Below are 22,261 nucleotides of genomic sequence, written 5' to 3'. Positions count from 1 at the left end.
TTTTCACTTCAGAAATAATTTGCCAAGTGTTGTCTTTAAAAAGAGACCAAACTTCAGTCTGCTCCAAAGCATTCAAGATTTATGACAGTTTAAGCTGGAAATGGTCCATGCTCAAAAAAATGAATAAATGGATTTTAACTACTACATAAATATACCTTAGTACCATAAAATCCCCTAGAAATACAAAATATTAAAAACAATTAAAAAAAACATTTTCGAACTAAAATAAAGTAGCCTACAATCATTTCATTGAAATCTGTCATTTTTGACCGACACACAAGCAGTCCCAGAGGGTTAAAGAGTGTCAATCTTCAGTGTGTGAAATGATCTTTCTGAGCCCACGTGATCGCCTACTGTCATCTGAAGTGTACAAGTTGGCTCTGCTGTGATGTGAAGCCTCCTACCCCTGTAGACGAGCTGAAGCAAGCAGTGAGGTGAAGGAGCAGAACTCACAGCCACTGACGCGCAACCGTGCGCTCGGTCACACTGCGCTCTCCGAGCGCGCACAGGACACACGCGCAACTGATGGAGCACACACATGACGGACTGCCAGGCAACTACCACGGAATAAAGAGCGAGTGCGAGACCACCATGCGCCTGGAGGAACCGCGCGGTCTGCCATGCTGAGCATCTCCATCACTCTCCTGCTGGCTCTGAGCGCTCCCGGCCGCTGCGCACACAGCTGGAGCGACGAGGACCTGCTTCTGCCGCCCGTCAACTCCTCCGGGAGGTTCATGGCCAGTCTGGAAGTGGATGTGGGCTACTCGAAGAGATCCGTGGAGGAGCCCGAAGCCTCCTCGACGTGCAACGTGAGCGTGGAGAGGCTCCCCACCAAACTCGTGGCGCGCTGGGACAGTAACTTCGGCTTCCAGTGCGACGTGCTCATGTACACCACCAACAACCACGGCAAGGCGTTCTTCTCCGCCGCCTTCAACCGCGCGATCTCGCCGGTGTACATCGAGCACCTGGGCGTCACGGGCGGCCAGCAGGAGTTCCGGCTCTGCGTCGGATGCGGGCTGTCCCGGTACCGGAGATTCAGACGGGGCAGGTCCGAGGGTCCGCAGACGGGCGACTCCGTGCATTTCTGCTGCGTGGATTTCGCTTTGGACGAGCTGAAGGGGGATCGAAGCTGGAGGCTCAACCGCAAACCCATCGAATCCACTCTGGTGGCTTGTTTCATGACTTTAGTCATCATTATATGGAGCGTCGCTGCCCTCATATGGCCAGTTCCCATTATCGCGGGATTCCTGCCCAACGGAATGGAGCAGAGAAGGCCGAGGTAATAGAATAGAAATTAGCGCCTTAATCCACTATAAAGGAGTTCCTAAATTAGTTGACTTGCCAAACATCTTATGCTTAGTGGCAAAACATATACATTTGCTTAAACTCTCGTGTTTGAAATGGCTAACATCTCCTGACCTGGATGGACTGAGATATTTTACTACTATTTGCTTTTATAAATTGATTGTAATAGAAATGCATTATATATGTGATATTCAGATGTCATTTCAAATGTTTGTAATGTTTTTATCTTAAGATTCCTGACTGATATCACGTGTTTATAGCGTTGGAATTAAAATATGGAGTGTGTCTCAGGAAAAAAAACCCACAGAGCTCTTTACAATGCGTGTAAATGCGTTTTGCGACTGTAGTTAGTTGGTAAATTACTACAAAAACACAGATACACTTAAAAATAGAGGTTCTTTATTGGCATTGATGGTCCCATGAAGAACCTTTAACATTCATGGAACCTTGGATAGTAGAAAAAGCTTCTATAGATTATTATAATGTTCTTCACACTGAGAAAAACTGTTTTTTAAGAACTGTTCTCTGAGAGTTTCTTTTGAGGAACCCAGTTTTTCTTTTGTCATTGCGGAAAGAAGGGGGGAAAAACCCTTTGGAACCTTTATTTTTAAGAGTGTTGCACTTTCAAAAGTTTAAAGACAGATTTCTTGTGTTTGTATTTGTTTATGTAAATACTAATAAAACGTAAGTGACATTAATGTTGAAAGCTCAACTTTAGCTTGAGCAATGATGACAGGCAATCCGTTTGTAAACGATGAAGTGAACAAATTTGTATAAGGTTTATACTTTGTAGATCTGTCATAATTGTTATTTGTAGTATCAATAAATTCATAAAATATTCCTTTGAGGAGGTTTTGTAGCAGGTCTCAATAGAGGAAGATTCACTCAGATTTTTAATTATTCACAAGAAGGATACAAAATCTACAACAAAAGTACAAATATAGCTGAAAGCGGCAGTCTCCAAGCACCAATACTAGGCTATATGGGAGATTGACACAAGTCTGACACAAATATTATGTGTTTTTACTGCAAAGTCATATCGTAAGAGTGCTCAGAAATTATGGTAGTTACCAAAGAAACAACTGACTTAAAAAACAAAACAAAAAAACATTCAAACTGATGGATAAAGATTAGACCTAAGGATTTATTATTCTCTTGTGGTCAGCATTATAGCTCCTCATCTGTCAGTCACATTGGAATAAATATATTCCCTCTGCGTTATAGAAAATGAGCATCAGAAATGAATGAAACACATGAAGTTTGCTTCATGTAATTAGTCATTATGGGCCACCAACAAATATATCGACCTGAATCTCCGCAAGTAAATGAACCAAAATTCTTTTCAGAAAAAAAGAACGACAGACACATTTTTATTTATAGAAATAAAAACTAAATTGTTTATAATAACAAATTCATAGGAATTAAGAACTTTGAAGCTATCATGTACTAATGCAGAGTTAATAAAAAGGTAAATTTATTATAGCTATATTCTCACCAAATTTGCTACACAGTATTGCCATTGTATACGGTTATGAGGGACGATACTGATATGAAATGTTATGAAGGGGAATATACAGTATATAATATATGATATTATGAATGAAATGTACAGTTCCTGTATCAGTATCTTTATAAATATAAATAGCCTTAAATGGTGATATGTCATAAGCTTTCAACTAGTTCATTGTAGACAAGCAAATGGTTGCTGTGGTAATGAACAACAATATCCCTGTTTATACTTGTGACAGTGAGTGAAAATATCCCGTATCTGAGGTTATCACTTAATATTGATAATAAATATGAAGTTTCTCGATCTATTCACACAGGCACTCCAGGTTACTTTCTCACACACCCTAATGAACACACTACATGTGTCCTTCATTTTAGTTTGAACTAATCTGAGTGTAGCTTATATGTAAAAAATAATAATAATTCAAAGTTTATAATTAAACTGTCTTGCGTTAGGTATTGTGTAGTGAAACTCACCCCACAGCATCCAGTCAGCACGTGTAGAAATGTGAATGTCTGCTGGTGGCCATGTTTGAGTGATATTGATGTTAGCATTTGCCCCAAAGAACAGGCTAACTGATTTTCAACAAGGGCTGTGTTTAAAGGCATGTTCACACCAAGAACGATATCTATAAAGATAGAAATAACGATAAAGATAACAGTAACTATAACTATATCCACATCATTGCACGTTTACGTTCTTGCACGCTGCCACTTGTCTGCCACTTTAAATGCTTGGTGTGAACAGGACTTAAAGGGATGGTTTGGAGTAAAATCAACCTAGGGTCCTTTGCACCATGACCTTGAGCCAAACACCCCCAGAAGCCTTTTTCCCTTGGTTGAACATTATTAAAGTTAGAGCTTATATCAGCCGGATGGCTTAGTGCAGGCGCTAATGGATCCAATGATGTATCTGGTAAATTACCCCACTAATAATGCCCATAATGGTGCCAAACTTCTACAGTAGTACAAATAGGTTCTGTACTCATAAAACGAGGCATTGGAAAGTACATCAGGAGTTTATTTAAATAACACTTGCCTGATGGCTCATGCTACCGCTAACCCGGACATCGACGTCACTTCAGTGATTTGGGAAAAGCACGTAAAAGTCCTGACAGAAAGCGATGCATAAAGATGCAGTGTAACGACGCCCATGTTCCAGGAATGCACTGATATTTTGTTGGTAGTACCAGTTTGCAACAATTATTAGTTAACACTAAGTTGTCAACACTTCGGAAAAAAAATATAATTCGTTGTTACACTACATCCTTATGATAGCTTTCTGCCAGGACTTTTACGTGCTTTTCCCAAACCACTGAAGTGACGTCAACGTCCGGGTTAGCGAGCCATCACGCAAGTGTTATTTAAATAAACTCCTGATGTACTTACAAACTTTCCAATGCCTCGTTTTATGAGTACAGAACCTATTTGTACTACTGTAGAAGATTGGTCCCATTCTGGGCATTATTAGTGGGGTAATTTACCAGATACAGCCTTGGATCCATTAACGCCTGCACTAAGCCATTCACCTGATATAAGCTCTAACTTTAATAATGTTCAACCAAGGGAAAAAGGCTTCTGGGGGGTGTTTGGCTCGAGGTCATGGTGCAAAGGACCCTAGGTTGATTTTACTCCGACCCATCCCTTTAAGTCCACTTTTTTATGCCCTTCTCTCACTAACTTCCCTCTGTCTCATTCACTTGTACAGCATTGCTTATGTTGCACGAGTGCCCACTGGGAACCCTTGCAATGGGTTTAAAAGGAACACCCGTGATCACTTGAAGTCTGCTATGCTGTTATATTTCAGTATAGCTCTTCTAAACTGCTTAATTGTCCTAACTTAACTTACAGATGTAAACTACTTTTCTCTCTATCTTTGAATCATAGGTGTGTGGGTACATTGGGTGCAAGCACTGCAAGTTGCTGTTGTGAAGTAACAGTCATGTTGTATTGTGGTCTATGGATCTGCATATGAGTGTATGAGCAGACTCGCTCCCTCTGTCAAAATCGAGCGGTCGAGGGTCTGTCCAAATAAACTTCCCTCGTCCACTTGACAAAGTTGAACGCACTTCAAAATGGCGGAGGGGATTCGCCCGAGGGGAAGTGCTTAGAGAAGTTAGTGAGTGTAGGCTATTTTTAAAGGCCCGTTCACACCAAGGATGATAACTATAACGATAAAAATAAAGATATAGTTCTAAAAAATCATTTTAAATACAGAAGAATAGCAAAGTCCACATCTAACCATAACGGCACAGAGAAACACTAGACTTTTAAGAACTCACTTAAGTGCATTAGTGTGGTCACTAATATAGTTATCTCTATAGTTATCGTCCTTGGTGTGAATGGGCCTTAAAAGTGGAGTCAAATACAGCCCTAATTGAGTGGTTTTTTCAGCTGTAGCGCCCCCTATTGGCAGAATTGTCCACGGCTTGTCAGGTGTCCTTAGAATTGTATTGGTTTATAGGTCTATCTTTGATGCATTTAAATTCTTTTGATCTTTTTTTTTTTTTCGTGAGTTTCTTGATATGATGCGTCCCAAATTTTGTGCAAATCTGACCAACAGCTTAGTTTAGCCCAGACACTTTTATAGTAGAAAAAATAATGAAGAGGACAAGAAGGGAATTAAATTTGTGGCACACCAAGACATTTCTCCTTTTTTGCCATAAAGAGTTCTTTCAAACTGAGTAAAGAACCCTTTTTTTTTTTGGTATCCAAAACCAGCCAGCAAAGTTTTGTCTGAAACCCAAAATAAGTTAACAATTAACTTAAAATCTTCTATCAGCCTTAGAAAATGACAGAGGAAGCTTAAACTTATGGTTAAACGTCAGGTTAAACTTATGACTAAAAGACTGTTTATTAATGACTTTTTTTGTACATTCTTGTATGTGGAACATTTAATGTGAAGTGAGAAGAGTGTACTGTAGGTGAGTTTATGTCTCTGGATATGCAGTAATAAAAATAGTTAAATATTAAAAATGATCCCAGCAAGCAATTTTGTATTTAAAAGACGTCTAATAGCCGTCCAAGCACAGCCCTGACGTCTACAAATTTAACAGACGTCTAAACCAGAGCCCATCATTTCATTTCTTTGTTATTGATGACTAGCCTATTATTGGGCTCATGGTTTAGACGTCTATTAAATCTTCCCTGACAGCCCAAATTTTGCCTTGTTTTAGACGTCTGGGTTGTGTTTGACGGCTATTCTTTTAAAAGCAAAATGATTAAACAAATGAAGATATTAAACATGGCCAAGTCGGGTTAGCTTTTCTCGTGACTCTTTCCAATGCAGATAACAGAAGAACACAAGTATTCCATGTGATTTACCAACAAAACAAGTTGAAATAAGACATGATGGAAACTCAGAAGGGAAGACCAGGAGACTTGGGTGTATCTTCAGCAGATTCTGTATTGAGAATGTGCTGTTGATCACTGCAGTCTTCAAGTCCAAATAAGGCAGTCATTGTAATTCATATACATTTTAGCGGGCAGTGCTAGAAATGGAGAAAATGCATGGGTGACGACCTTAAAGGCCCACTGAAGTGGCTTGAAACGCGCAGCATTATTCAGTGTGGTGACGTAATTTCCATTGACACAGGAAGACAGGGCGGGACATATTGAACAGCTCCTCCCCTTTATTAAAATAGCAAAATTTACTGTTAAATGTTATTATTATTATTTTTTTATTAATCTGAGATAAACTATAAAAAAGAAAAAAAGAAACTGATCTGAGTTAAACTATTAAGGAAAAAAAAGAAAAGAAATTGATCAGAGTTAAACTAAATTAAAAAAGAAAAGACAACTGAAATTATAAGGGTTAACTTATAAGGTACTATAAGGGTACACAATTTAAGTTTTTGTCTGAAAAAGAACAAGAGATAATATAAGATCATAAGATTGAAGTTAAGGAATTACTTGGAGGAAAGATCTATAATAATACAAGCTGATGTTAAGTCTAGATAATGACTCCAAAAGAATGTGAGTTGAAAAATATATAAGCAAAAATTAACAAATAAAAACAAAGATGTTTATTTGAAAACACATGTCATTTCTGACTAAGTCAGAGTCAAAAAAGTGAGTAGAATGAAATGATAAAAGTTATGAAAATGCAGAGTTACCAGTCTGAGGCAGTCTGACATGTGAGCTCCTCAATGCCTGAACGCCAGAAACCGCATTCCTTGTGACAAGTGTCCATAATTTGATATAACAATGTCAGGGGAACACCCTGAGTAAAGAAGATTATTTACAAAAGAGCTGATGGGAATGAGTTTTCAAGAACTAGCTGAGACCATGAGGGTGATTGTCATTCAATCTGTGGAGACCATAACAAAGCTTATTCATTTATTTTAGAAACATGATGTTGGTTGCCTTATGGACAAAATTGTATAAAAGTTTTAGATCCTGAATCTGTGATGGCTGTGTGATATGGAATTAATATGTCTAGCATAGTTTTCACTTTTGCAGGTCATTAGACTTGGCATTGGACAATTTCATGACATGGTGTTGTTTAAAGATGAAGATTGCTTTTGCTAATTCAAGAGAAGTCTGGATAACGGGGGATAAATTAATTCCTCATTCAAAGTAAAGATAACTTTAGAATGCTCCTTTGATAACATATTGTTAAACCGAGTATTTGTTCAATACTTACAAAACACAACCTCACAAACCATGAACATTCGCTTACTGATTTACAACCCCAAGGGATAGGATCCTTTAACACCAACGATTATTTTAGTTTGTTGATTTGACCAGGAACTCGAGGAGTTAAGCACTTACCGAGTCAGGGCACTGGTGGAAGAGGTATTCATTTTTCTTTTCTTAGATGATTGTGGTTCATTTTAAATGCTTAATAGTATGCGGGGAAATAACACGGGTTGGGGTTCTTTGTTTTGTTTTTGTTTTCCTTTTTGTTTCTATTCTTCTGTCCTTTATGTCTATTTCTTGGTCTGCTATTTCTCCTCACTGTCACTTCAATAGGGTTGGCCACCTGGGAATGATGGTGTGGAACTGACTGTCGTAGTTCCAGTGAGGACTGAAGAATTAAACTGAAGACTAAAAATTTACTGTTTAATGTTATTTTTTAGATTTATTTTTCTTTATTTTTCATTTTCATAATAATTTCATAATGTATTTTCTGAAGTCAGAGTATGTTGTACATGCGTGCTGATGAGAGATATGGGAAGTAATTGTGGATTGTGGATTGAAAGTGGATTGTGCCGTGTGTAAGCCAAAACATTCCATTTTTAAACATAAGCAACATGTTTTTCTACCTTACAGGGAAGTTGAAAGTCGCTCAGTGGTGTATATAAGCTCAATCTTACTGTACCACCCCAGAGAAACATAAAGGCATGAGGGGGTGAGGGAGGAGAAACCCAGAGAAACCATTACATGGTTTGATGGGGTGAGGGGATAGGGAAAATGGGGAACAGAGAAATCTGGAATGAAGACCACCTCTCATGTAGTCTTATTCTTCTATACCCGTTTCTCTTGTATGTCTGATACATGTATATTAAATAATAAATAAGAGATCTCTTGGCAAAATATATGGTGTAGCTTCCGTGATTCAACAATAATGGGGAAAAGCATGATCAAATCTACAATTGCCAATAGCATTTAGTTTAATCACAGCTCGGCCTGAGCCGCTGAGCTCGACAAAGCCACAGTTTCCTCCTAATCTCTAACCGTTTCTCCTCCTTATCTCCTCCATTTCGCTTTAAAATACAGCATTCTGTGAAGAATTCAAATGGGTCTGGTATGTTTTCTGGTCTGCACGACTCGATCATGTGATCCGCTCTGTGTGTCGTGTCTCTGGACCGGAGCTGCGGCGGTTCACGTGACACTAATGTGAAACCAGACTTTGAATCGTTCACTATCCCTATATATAGTGCCATTTAACATGTAGAAAATATCAAATGTGTGAACAAGTCTACTTATAAGGTAGGGGGGCGGAGCTTCAGATTCTAGAGAGCATTTGATTGGACAGAAAATCTGATGAGAAGCTGAAGTGCAGTCATCCAAATTACTGATCCATATTGGCAGAAGTGAGAGACTGTAAGTTATGATTTTGAAAATTGAGAATGTAAGTGAATTTTGTGATTGTTTTGGAGCACATAGATGACAGTAATACATATACTAAAAGCCAAAAAACTTCCATTTTGATTTCATGGGGACTTTACAAGAAGCATGCAAATGAATACAGTTAAAGTAACCCACCCAGACTCTAGAGTGTCACCAGTCTAATCAGCATAACTATTAATGGGAAAGAATGGGACTGGGGCTCCAAAAGCCATTAAAGACAAAAGGTGAGAGTCTCTTTGGCAGTCCGGAATTGGCAGAAACCTCTTATTGAAATATCTGCTTAACAGAGCCATTCATCTGATGTCACCATTTTTACCACTCAGCTCCTGGAGGGCCATAGTTTCTAGAAATCCTGAAAACCTTGATTAGCTGGATTAGGTGTGTTAGTTTAGGGTTGGAGGAGTTTCAGACCATTGCCTTAAATGCTAAATACAATATACTTCACCTTATTTTTTCATGCGATGTTATATCAGGACATAGGATCAGCAGATCCTAAACTGATTCTTAAATTTGTAATTCCACACATGATTAAATTGAAATAAAGCCATTGGAGGGAGTGATTGACAAAAACATAATTCACTTACATTACATTATTTTACATAGACAATCAGACCCGTAACCATAATTCAGCTCAAGCTGTGCCGTGACACTCACTAGTCTCTTATCTCCACGGATCCTTACATAATCAGAATCAGTTATTGTAATGCATATTGTGAAAATGGATAAACTGATAATGTCACACAGCGCCTTCTATCTAGAGGACAACTGTCATTTGTTTTTTTTTTCAATCTACTTTCTGCTGCATTGAAATTTTAGCTCTTTTGATACAGTACCAGTCAAAAGTTTGGAAACACTACTATTTTTAATGCTTTTGAAAGAAGTCTCTTATGCTCATCAAGCCTGCAGTTAAAAACAAAACAAAAAACAAAAAAAACACTAATATTATGAAATATTATTACAATTTAAAATAATGGTTCTCTTTTTTAATATACTTTAAAATGTAATTTATTTTTGTGATGCAAAGCTGAATTTTCATCAGCAAGTACTCCAGTCTTTGGTGTCTTATGATCCATCAGAAATCATTCTAATATGATAATTTGATACTCAGTTATTATCAATGATGGAAACAGTTGTGCTGTTTAATATATTTTTTTGGAATACTTTTTTCAGGATTCATTGATGAGTAAAACGTTAACAGCATTTATTCATAAAAACAGCATTTATTCAAAATAAAAACATTTCTAACAATATAAATCGTTACCATCACCTTTTATCAATTTAACGCATCCTTGTTGAATTAAAGTACTAATTTCTTTAAAAAAAAAATAGTTATTGTTCCCAAACTTTTGAACGGTAGTGTATATTGTTACAAAAGATTTCTATTCTAAATAAATACAGTTCTTTTTAACTTTTTATTCATCAAATAATCCTGAAAAAAGTATCTCAGGTTATAAAAAAATATTAAGCAGCACAACTGTTTCCAACATTGATCATAAATCAGCATATTAGAATGATTTCTGAAGGATCATAAGACACCAAAGACTGGAGTACTTGCTGATGAAAATTCAGCTTTGCATCACAAAAATAAATTACATTTTAATGTATATTAAAAAAGAGAACCATTTTTTTAAATTGTAATAATATTTCATAATATTACTGATTTTTTTTTTTTTTTTTTTTTTTTTTTTTTAACTGCAGGCTTGATGAGCATAAGAGACTTCTTTCAAAAGCATTAAAAATAGTAATGTTTCCAAACTTTTGACTGGTACTGTATATAAATGTTTTTTTTATGACTACGTTCTATATAATTCTTTAATTTCATAATCTTCTAAATCTGATTAACAATAAAATAAAATGCAATAATGAACGATATATATTTAAATTATATATATATATATATATATATATATATATATATATATATATATATATATATATATATACCTGTTCTCCTTCTGGATGGGGAACGGCAGCCGACGTGCGGTTTTACCCGGTACTGTAGCCTTGTAGACTAGTTCCAGGGATTCACCAGATACGATGCATCGTTGAAGACATCAACTAGCCAGTCACGACTGTTTCCTGAAACCGTATTGTTGCAAATTGGTCGTTCAACCACGTTGGTAATGATGTCACACAGGTGGTGGAGTAATAACTTTCTATAATGAATCTGTGTGAGATCGAATTAATGCTAGATGTTTTGCTATAAATTACGAAAATGGCATCTGAGGACAATTTCTCAGTTATTTTGTTTTATTTCCAGATTCAATCATAGACTCGTTCTTACATAGTAGAGCACGTTCGCACATGCGCACTCTTCAAAAACGGTGCTTTAAATCTCTTGACAAACTAAAAAACGTAAATTACATTTGTATGTAGGCTATTCTAAATTAAAGACGCAGGTTGTAGCCTACTGAATGTCAGCTTGCTTATTTTGCTCAAGATAACCTTAGATAACCTGTTTGGATTTATTGAGTCCACATGCCATGCAAACTAGAAACTCTTCTTCTAACCACAGGTCGAGAGCGTGCCAACTACACAACTCTGCGATGCTGTTTGCCAATGTTCGTTGGAACGATGTTTTCGGGAAACACAGAAAACGTTTCAGTTCACGTTTCATATCGTTGAACTGCGCTGGTAACGACGGAACTTCCGAACGAAGTTGGCCAACGATGCTTTTGGGAAACGCACCCCTGGATGACTAACCTGTCCTGGAAGTCTGTCGCAAACCAGGAAGACGCTTTAGGAGCAGTGAAAACTCTACATTTCCAGACCACTCCTATGAGATTATTGTATAATAAGAAGTCATGCGATTTTGGCGGTTCACGTGCTTTTCGCTTCTTTTGTTTTTTTTCCAGTCGTCATTCTCGGAGCTCACAGGTAACATATTCATCCAATCTAACATACAGGTAGTAGGCTACACTAGGCTAATATCCATTTCGATGCCCTGTATACGGGGTTCATCTTATTTTTTAATATGCCTTTTCACTTAAGACATGAATAAAATAAATACACGGGTTAACAATGTGTGTGAAAGCAAGACTGACTGCAGGTTGTTGGATTTGTTTGATGGTAAGGATTTATATTGGCTAATGACAAATTTCACTTGATGTTTAAATCACTTTTCATACAAAACATTACAGCTTCCAATAGGCTACAACTGTTTTGCACATCTAAAACATTTTTTTCTTCTTCAGAAATGACATAGAAGGACAATTTTTGGTTCCCCAAAAAACCTCAGTGAACAGTTCTTAAAATTATTATCTTTTTCTTTGTGTGAAGAACATTCTAGTCATCTAAAGAACCTTTTCCACTATATAGAACCTTTTGTACAATATAAAGATTCCGTAAATGTTAAAGCTTCTTCATTCATGGAACCATAAATGCCAATAAAATATTTTAAGAAAAAAGTGTAAAAAAAGAAGTGTAAACAACATTATTTATAACTTAATATCAACGAGAAACTGCATTTTTTTTGTGCTTTATAAAAAATTGTGTCACACTCAATATAGGCTATGTGGGGAAAAAAGCTGAAGTTTAAAGTGTTGCTGCAGCAGCATCTATAATATAGCCTGTTTTTTTCTTGTTATACACTACTGGTCAAAAGTTTGGAAACATTAAGATTTTTAAATGTTTTTGAAAGAAGTCTCTTTTACTCACCGAGGATGTATTTATTTGATAAAAAAAAACAAAAACAAAAAAAAACGTAATATTGTGAAATTATTTCTTTGTGAATATATTGTTAAATATTCCTGTGATCAAAGCTGAATTTTCTACATCATTACAGTCCTTCAGTGTCACATGATCCTTCAAAAATTATAGTAAAACGCTGATTTTGTGCTCAATTATTAATAATGGTTCTTATGTTTATCAATGTTGAAAACCATTTTTGCATGCTTAATGTTTTTGTGGAAACCTTGATACATTTTTGTCTGGATTCTTTGATGAATAGGTTAAAAGAACAGCATTTATTTGAAAAAGAAATCTTTTGAAACAATGTTTTTACTGTCTGTTTTGATTAATTTAATGCGTTCTTGCTGAATCAAAGTATATTATTATTATTTTTATATATTACTTGTCCCAAACCTTTGAATGGTAGTGTATCATGGTTTCCACAAAAAACACACACACACAAAAAAAAAAAAAAAAAAAAAAAAGTAAAGCAGCACAATTATTTTCAACATTTCTAATATTCAGAAATGTTTTTTTGATCAGACACTGAAGACTGTAATGATGCTAGAAATTCAGATTTGATCACAGGAATAAATTACATTTTTGATCAGATAAATGCAACCTTGGAGTTCAAAAGAGACTTCTTTCAGAAACATTAAAAAACTCTTAATGTTTCCAAACTGGTACTATACCTACAATCTTAATGTTTGTTTAAGAAAATGTTGTCTTTTCATTTTAGGTGGTTCAGAGCTCAAAATTGCTGTTGAAAAGGGCACAATCATCCACATTAATACTAGTGCTACTGCTGGCATAAACACACAGTGCCAGGTTTGCATAGGCCAGGTGTGCCAGTCTTCTGTGGTCCTCAAAAGCGATACGCGTTTGAATTTCAGCTGTTCACAGCCAGAGAACGTGTTCACCGTGCAGATCTTCAGGGATAAGCCTAATGGTGAGAGCTGTCAGATACAAATTATATTTTTACTCTTTCACAATCATTTCACTGGTCATTAAGACATAACATGTATTCAGAGATTTGTTTAAATGATGTAAATGCATATTTGCGGAATGCTGACCATAAATGAAAAAGTATTATAATGTTTGCCATTCTATTACTAATAATATAAAAGCAAACGCTATAATACTTTTATAATATATAATTATAATACTATCTATGATAAACATAGATCGTCACTGCATCCGAAATCGCATTTTAGTACTACATTTGAATTTGAATGTACTTCGTGACCGTTAAAAAAGTATGTTCTATAAGACATGCGCCCACTGATCTATATAATGTCATTCTATATAGATCAGTGCATGCGCCAGAGAAACGAGGGCGCCGCCATCTTTAGAATATTGTCTTTCAACTTCCGTTTTTGCGCTCGCTCTGTATATTTCTATGGCATTGCTGTCCAGTAATTAGCTTTTGAAGTGGATTTACCTAAAGTTAACGAAAGTTATCATGAGGATTGTAATGTTTAAAGCAGATGTCTTAACAAATGTCAGTAGACCGGGAAGATTTTAAAACGAGCCGTTCATTCATAAATACGCAAGATCGCTGTGAAAATACAGACCGGAAGTCAAAAGACAACGAGCCCAGCGCTGAAAAGGGGCGGGGCTACGTCTATAGTATGAAAATGGATAGTATGAATGAAATTCGGTTGTTACTGTCAGGTGACCCACCAGCATCTGTTGCGTCGCTTCACTGCCATTTATATATCCAATCCATGGGTAAAGTGTCCATCATATGCGCACTTCAGAATCGCGCTGGAAGTAGTAGGTCATCCGGGTACTTTTCGCCTACTTTTTTTCCCAGTACTATGTATTCGGACATGCAACTATTTTGGCTTACTGTTTTTCGCATACTATGGAAGTATTCGATTTCGGACACATTGCGTAGGCCTAAACTAATAAAGATGGAGAGCGCTGTGTTCTCAGGGTATGTTACACGACAATGATGTACTACAAACCGAAAAGTTATTATTTTATTTTTTTTGCATACAGATGACAATATTGTCAAAACGTTCCCTGTTCATACTCCGCGAAAACGACTAAAAACACTGTTTTTCATGGTCAGCTTAATAAATCTAGGGTCTTTATCTGACATAACACATTTGTTCAACAGTGGTATCAAACATTGAACCCCAAAAACACCATGCCTTTCAAAAGTTCAATCGGACCTTCACCTGGAATCTGAATCCTCCAGCTAGAGCGACAATCCATTTGAGTTTCAGTAGGACTGGTTTGCGGCAGATTCAGCCGACAGACGGCTGCCCAGACCAGCACGTTTACATGCTCACAGTGGAGAATGTCACTGTTGGGAGGTTTTGTCGGAATGGAACTATTAGACAAGTCGATGTGCCTAAAGTTGGCCAACTGTCTTTGGAAGTGTCTGGAGGTCAACCTCTGAACATGACAGCTATCAGCGTATTACACGGATCTCCCATTGATGGTAAGTGCTTATATATTTAAGCACAAATTGTCTAAACGAAGTTGTCATATGTGAACTGTTGATCTTTCTTTATTTTACAGCACTGGTTAAAATCCATGTTGTTCTCCCAGAGAGGAGTTCAACCCAGGATTTCTTTACCCCAAACACTTTTCCTGAAAATATACAGACGGTTTGGTATTTCAAAGTGCCTCATACGTGTTACACAGACGTGCGCATTCTGAGCCACACTGTTCCAACATGCCTCCAACCTGAAAACACCCCGACAATGAAGTACTTTTGGCATGGCAAGACCAGTGTGGTAAAACCGCTGAACGGAAGCCAGCCAATGGTGGAGACTGGAGACTTTTATCTCTACATAAAGAACTGCAACATGTCCTGGCCACGTCCTCCATCGCAAGGCCTAATGGTGCACTTTCAGATCTCTGCCATCACGAGAACAAAGGGTATGTAACATTTTTATTACAAGATGTTAATAAATTATGTTAACAAAATAAAAGGGATACTTAAAATTGCATGTTATTTTTATATACAGTAGTACTGTCCTGAGTAAGAGTTTCACATAACAGATGTTTATATATGGTCCACATTACAAAACCAGTTCAAAAGTTTACATACTCTTGATTCTTGATACTGTGTGTCGTTACCTGGATGATCAAGTCAAGTAACCTTTATTTAAATATCGCTTTAGTTTCAAAGCAGCTTTACAGTGAAAATGATGCATTTCGGCTGTTGTTCAGCTGAAGTCAGTTCAGTGTTGATTTAGGCTAGATCATCAATTATTAAATTAGTTCATTTCATCTATAAAGCAGTTTTGCAAAAAAATGTCATGGTCCAGCTCAGTTCAGTTCTTTACCGCAGCGCCATTACAGTCAGATCAATAATATTGTCGAATTTTAAGTGATCAATGACTGGTTTTATGTTTGGAATGGTTATTCATGAGTCCATTGTTTGTCCTGAACAGTTAAACTGCCCAATGTTCTTCAAACAAATCTTCCAGATCATCATTCATGGTCCTGGATGTTGATTTGGAATTTGTGGAATTCTGTTTGAACAAATCATATCTGTCATTCCGCTCTCAGTTCCTACAGAGTGTGTGTGAGTGTATGTGTGGGGACCAAATTTGGGCAGAATGCTGGGATTACACCTCTACTCTTTTTTTCAAAGGACATCCTGGAATTTTTTATGGCCACAGAGAGTCAGGACTTTGGTTTAACTTCTCAACCGAAGGACTGTGTTTGTTTCGAGATATAGTGTCCTCATCCCCATGCTTTAGGGCCCACACAGACCACAGGGTGAGCGCCCCCTGCTGGCCTCACCAACACCTCTTCCAACAGCAACCTAGTTTTCTCAGGAGGTCTCCCATCCAGGCACTGACCAGGCTCAACCCTGCTTAGCTTCAGTGGGCAACCAGTCTTGGGCTACAGAGTGATATGGCTACCAGAAATTTTTACATTCTTTCATTCTAGTGATACTTTGTGAGAGCAAAATCAGAAAGTTTTAGTCAAATGCGATAAGATTAACTAGCATTTTTGGGAAAAAGAAACTCCTCTTCGGGTCAAAATGACCGGAACACAACTTGCATGGAAACACAGTCTACAGGCTAATACAGTGAGATGATAAAATAATTTCTAGTGATCAACCAATAAACTGACCGATATTTTTGGATATTGTGATATTATTGAGATGTTCGGTGTTTACCTACCTAGTTTGTTAGATTGTAATTTTCCTAAGCTTTGTCAGTGGTTATATACCATTTCTATTTCTTCTTTTGGCGAATTTTGAGAAAATGTTTTGTAAAAAAGTTTTCTTTTCAGTACAATTGTGTTATACTGTATCAGCATTTAAATTGTCCTGCCCTGCACTCAATCTTCTAGATATAGGTATTTGGATGAGTTCACTGTTCCTCGACACATCACGGTCTCTATTCTCATAATACAATTATTTCATCTTTTGTCCACAATTTCATATAATGTTTATTTGACATCTATTGTTCTTCTTGTCACTGTTGCAGGGCAGTGTATAGGACATCTGCCTGAGAATCAAACGCTACAAATACGTGTGATGAAAAAGAATCCCAAGTCCTCCTGTGTGTTGAAACTGGATTCGGTCATAATGGACATGGTCACCATAGCTTCAGGGAGCCATTACGACCTTGCCATCTTTGACTGTAACAAGGAAGAACTAGAGTGGACAGTCAACCAGACCATAGGTACTCAACTGTGTGTAATGATCCACCCCTCTGTGCCTTAAATAAGACTATCCTAAATGTTTTGAGCTTTATCTCACTGTGTAAAATCACTACTAGAACAGAAAGTTCACCAGTTAAATCTATATTTACAATAACTTCCATTATTTAAGCAGGTCAGGTACATGACTTTGGGGCAAAATATTGTTAGTAGGTATTCCCTAAACTCAGGTACCTTCAGAACATGATAGAGAAAACACCTACAAACTTTTTGTGGCTTATTGCGGCGATTATCTAAGCCAAATTTGGTGGTGGTGTTTTTGATAGAAATCCAAGATGGCAACCAAAATAATGGGAAGGACACAAACTTATGGGTTAACTCTACTGTGCAATTTCAAAAGAATATGTTACAAGACCCAAAGGCCTAAGAATAATAATAATAAACATAAACAAAAAGAAGAAGTTCTTTAAAGTTATAATTCTTGGTGTGAGTGGGCCTTTAATGCTCTTTTAGTTCTTGGCCCACAACAATTACACATTCCTCTATTCATCATTTACTTTGTTTCTTTATCAACAGAATGTAAAGAATGGAGAAACTGTGCATCCACTCCTTTCCCTTTAACCTTCGATTACGAGCTGCAGTGTATCTCAGGAGTTCTGAAGACGATCACATGGCACCTTCATGGCCCACCGAACAGTGCAGTGGAGCTCCAGTCCCCTACAGGCGGTCTGCATCACTGTCTGCCTGAGGACAAATACAATAGCATCCTCCTCCTAAATGTGTCCCATGTTAAGACTGGCATCACTGTTGGGCAGTTTTGTCCAAAGGGAACCATTGAGAAAATCCAGATCCGTGAATCCAGTATTGCAGTAACTGCCTCCGTTACAAGTTTCAGTGGCCAGACTTTGGCAGCTAAACCCTTTTTAAATTATTCATTTACACAAGACATATCAGGTAAAGGATTTCATTATACATTCATTATACATTACTGCAAATGGAATTTGTCTCTTGAGGAAAATATATAGCAGGTGCATGATTTAGTAGAACAAAAATGGTGTAGAAACTGTCTGTGAATCAAGATTTTGAGGTTTAAATTGACACACTACTGGTCAAAGGTTTTTACCGGTAAATTTTTATTTTTTTTACAAAAGTGCCAGTTATAATATATTGTTATAATCTAACAAAATATTTATATTTCAAATAAATGCTTCTCTTTTAAACTTTCTATTCATCAAAGAATACTGAAAAAAGTAATTTATCATGGTTTGCATAAAAATATTAAGCATCACAACTATTTTCAACATTGATAATGATCAGAAATGTTTCTTGAGACGCAAATCAGCATATTCAAATTATTTCTGAAGGATCACGTGACACTGAAGACTGGAGTAATGATGCTGAAAATTCAGCTTTGACCACAGGAATAAATTAAATTTGAAAATATATTACAGTAGAAAACAGTTCTTTTAAATTGTAATAATATTTCACAATATTCCTGTTTTTAATGTATTTTTGATCTAATAAATGCAGCCTTGATTAGCATAAAGAGATTTCTTTCGAAGACATTAAAAAAATCTAACCAACCCCAAACCTTTCAACTGTAGTGTACCTGCTCAAATAAATTCATTGTGAGTAACTTGATATCAAAAATCAAAACAGTTATTGAGTTTTGCTGTTCTGTCGTTCTCATACAGAGCACTATATATTCACTGTTGCACCAAAAAAGGATAACCCTACCGTGTTGGCGACCCCAGTCTGGCCGTCCGGGATGAAATCCTCCAGCACTGTGTCCTGGATTGTTAACATTGAGCCACAGCTTGAAAGCAAACTGAAGTTCAGGAATGTCAGCCAGCCCAAGTGTAAGGGAGGGCACACAAACATTGCAGTGTGGACCATTCCCTCTCAAACGGTGGTGTACAGTACTAAACGGGATGAGAATATTAATGATATCCTGGTCCCAGGAAGTTTTTACCTTAACATGTCTAACTGCAAGTCCCCAACAGTACCTTTCAGGGCAATGATGGAGATCACACTGCAGAACAACACAAGTGAGAGAGACTTACTTCCTTCTGTCCACTAGATTCCCACTTGAATGTCCATATAATATATCAATAGGGGAAAAACTTGAAAAGATGAAGTGAAATGTATTGTCATGTTTCCAGATAAGTTTTCATACATGCTTCTGGGCATCATCCTGAGTATCGTGGGCATCGTGTTGATGATCATAACAGCCGTGGCGATTTGGATTGTTCTCAGGTGAGAGTTTTCCAAAAACATATTTCAAATATAGCTGAAAGCAGCATTTACAGTCGTTCAAGCACTTTGAGGCCTTTAGGCGCATATGAAAAAATATATTAAGTGTTATTAAACAAGCCTGTGACCACTTAAATAAGAGATGAAAAAAGACAATTTTCAGGTAATTTATAGCACCATCCTGACCTCCATAAAAGTTTACATGCTTGTTAAGTATAGTGTAGCATGTCCCTTCTGAATTTCATGAAGGTTTGAGGTTTTGTTGGAATAATCGGCTTTAGGGTAAACTGTATGGGTCACATCCATTTTAAAATGACTAATATAGCCATCCGAATACTACAGTTCAAAATATATTTTTTTTATATTTATTAATCTGGGGAGTCCTGAGATATGTACTAAACTGGTTGTATTGAGGTTGAGCAAAAAACCTTTGTAATTTGTGTATTTTGTATATAAAATACAAAAGTATTTTTTTCTAGAGGTAAAGCTGTTCAGATTGAGATCCAACAAATGATTTAAATGATGTGTATGTGTGAAATATCTCATAATATACAATCAGTATACAAGTTTCACACATGTAAAATGTGATAGCTCCTATCTGATGGTAATTTATTTCAAATATTTCACGATCTTTGGAGGCCATGAGTCAAAACAGGTCCACCGAGTTTTATTTTGATCGACCTCTGTTAACCTTGTCTAATAGCTTCTGAATGTTGATTGGCTGATGGTTGCCATATTTTTAAAGTCAGTGTCCTCATAGACAATGATGGTACCTTGGACAAAGACACTGAATGCCAATTTTAAGACAGTCTGGCCAGCTGTTGCATAGTTATAGCCATTTTCAATTTTATTTCAGTTATAGCACCACCAAGTGGCCAAACACTGCAATTTTGTTCATATTACATGTAAATGAGCCCATACACATGGGCACCAAGTTTGGTGAAATTATCTCATTCAATTCAAGAGTTATAGCCATTTAAGTGAAAGTGATATATTAAGCCAAGCTCTCTTCAAACGTTTGGCAAGTGTTTTTTTTTTTTTTTTTTTTTGATAATTATTGATATTAGGTCTCCAGAGAATCTTTCTGCACTGGTTTGGTTCAGTATTGTACTGTAATATTTGATTCTTAACAAAGAATCTTAATATTGCACAGGAAAAAGAAGAGGAATAAGGCTCCCCCGGTGTCCGTCTACAATCCCAATCTGCATGCTTTACTTCCAGGCCTCCATGGTATCCCCAAAACACAGGAGGAGGAAGATCCTCACACTTATGTTTACATAGACGATACTCTAGTATATTCTCATCTGCTTACACATGATGCTGAAAATGAAGAATGTACAGATGAGAGCGGCCCACCTTTACCTGACAGAGCAGTCAGAAAAGGGAAAAGCGTGGTCACTAAAGGCAGCGCGATGGTTGACAATGAGATCTATGGTTATATTCAGGGACAGTCAACTACATCTGGCTTACCAAAGTCTCCCATCAAAACCTCTGAGGAAGGGGCCTATGAAACTAGACTGTGCGGGTGAAGGAAAAGAGGCCTCGATGGAATTTGATTTTCTACTGGACAATGAATATTTTTTTAGGTGTCTACGACATTTATATATTTAGTGATTTCATGTTTGAACAGCCTGCTTGTTTTAAAGATTGTATGTTTTTGTATATTAAAATGTCTACATTCATTTGCACTATGTGAAGTTAAAGATACATTTTCTAGAGAAAAAAAAACTGATTAAAAAATGTTATTATTGCAAAGCGTTCTCTACTGCCTCTAACCGAGTGACCTCACTGGTGAATATGTGAGCGTTGACTCACTCATGGGACAATAACTATTTCACTAGTGATTTCATATGAATTTGTAAAATTGGAATTGTATAAAAACATATATGTATATTTTTTTTAAAAGTAAACTGAAAGGTTCACCATACTGATCATTGAGGCATGAGCAGATTGTTCTAAAACATACAAATGAGATCATACAAATCAATATGAATTAGCCACCAATTCGTCAAAGCATTAAATAGTTACAAATTGCCATATTTGGAAATTTGACATGATGCTAGAGGCTCAACTGCAAACCCATCAAAACTGCTCTTTTTTTTTTTTTTATGGTTTTTGTGAATCTGCTGAGCTACTTCAAGGGACAGTTCACCCAAAAATGAAAATTCTGTCATTATTTACTCAACCTCAAAATGTCATAAACCTGAATGAGTTTCTTCTGTTGAACACAAATGAAGATATTTTGAAGAATGTTGGTAACCAGACAGTAGCAATTGACTTCAACGGCTACCGTCACCTGTCTGGCAATGATTACAGAATACATTTTTTTGGGTGAACTATCCCTTTAACACAGGGGGCTTCTGCTATCAGTTGTGTCTGGTTATTAAATGGATGATTCTTCGATCTAGATTTAAAACTAAACTAAAGTGTGAACCCTTGCAGCAGGGTGAACCCTATTGCCAGGCCATTAAGGGCGATATTATATTTATCATTACTTTATTAAATGCATCTGTGTTGTGTTTTATGTAAAATACTAGTCATTCAGAATGCTAAAGCTATATTACCAATACAATTTTCTCAATATCAACAGAAGCATCTTTACACTGCAAAGGTTTGTTTATTTACACCAACTTTTTAATGCTCCTCAAAGGTGGCATACTCAACATTTGTATAATGTACAGTAAATAGACCACGTAAAGTATAAAAAATATTAAATGAATCTAAACGCCTCCGATTGGCCACTGCATTCACAAACATTATAGGTTATAATGCTCTACACTGAGGAAAAAAGGCATAAAAAGAAAACACAAAT

At 36.7% G+C, this 22,261-nt stretch overlaps 2 protein-coding genes across 2 annotated transcripts; both read left to right on the top strand.

The window, feature by feature from the left end:
* Positions 1-205: 205 nt before the first annotated feature.
* Positions 206-2,099, top strand: tmem158 (transmembrane protein 158). Its single transcript, XM_079895520.1, has one exon. It carries the CDS (start codon positions 621-623, stop codon positions 1,281-1,283), a length of 663 nt encoding a protein of 220 aa, XP_079751646.1. The 5' UTR covers positions 206-620; the 3' UTR covers positions 1,284-2,099.
* Positions 2,100-10,981: 8,882 nt separating this feature from the next.
* cdcp1a (CUB domain containing protein 1a) lies at positions 10,982-21,375 on the top strand. Its single transcript, XM_079894227.1, has 10 exons — positions 10,982-11,026; positions 11,405-11,766; positions 13,298-13,507; positions 14,684-15,010; positions 15,091-15,453; positions 17,022-17,219; positions 17,773-18,150; positions 18,891-19,244; positions 19,359-19,452; positions 20,603-21,375. The coding sequence occupies exons 2-10, from the start codon at positions 11,694-11,696 to the stop codon at positions 20,976-20,978; spliced, it is 2,373 nt and encodes a 790-aa protein (XP_079750353.1). The 5' UTR covers positions 10,982-11,026; positions 11,405-11,693; the 3' UTR covers positions 20,979-21,375.
* The last annotated feature ends 886 nt before the right edge of the window (positions 21,376-22,261 follow it).

Source organism: Squalius cephalus, assembly GCF_949319135.1.
Source record: "Squalius cephalus genome assembly, chromosome: 15".
NCBI lineage: Eukaryota > Metazoa > Chordata > Actinopteri > Cypriniformes > Leuciscidae > Squalius > Squalius cephalus.
The sequence above is the reverse complement of the archived record's forward strand: the minus strand, read 5'-3'. Positions and strand labels throughout refer to the sequence as shown.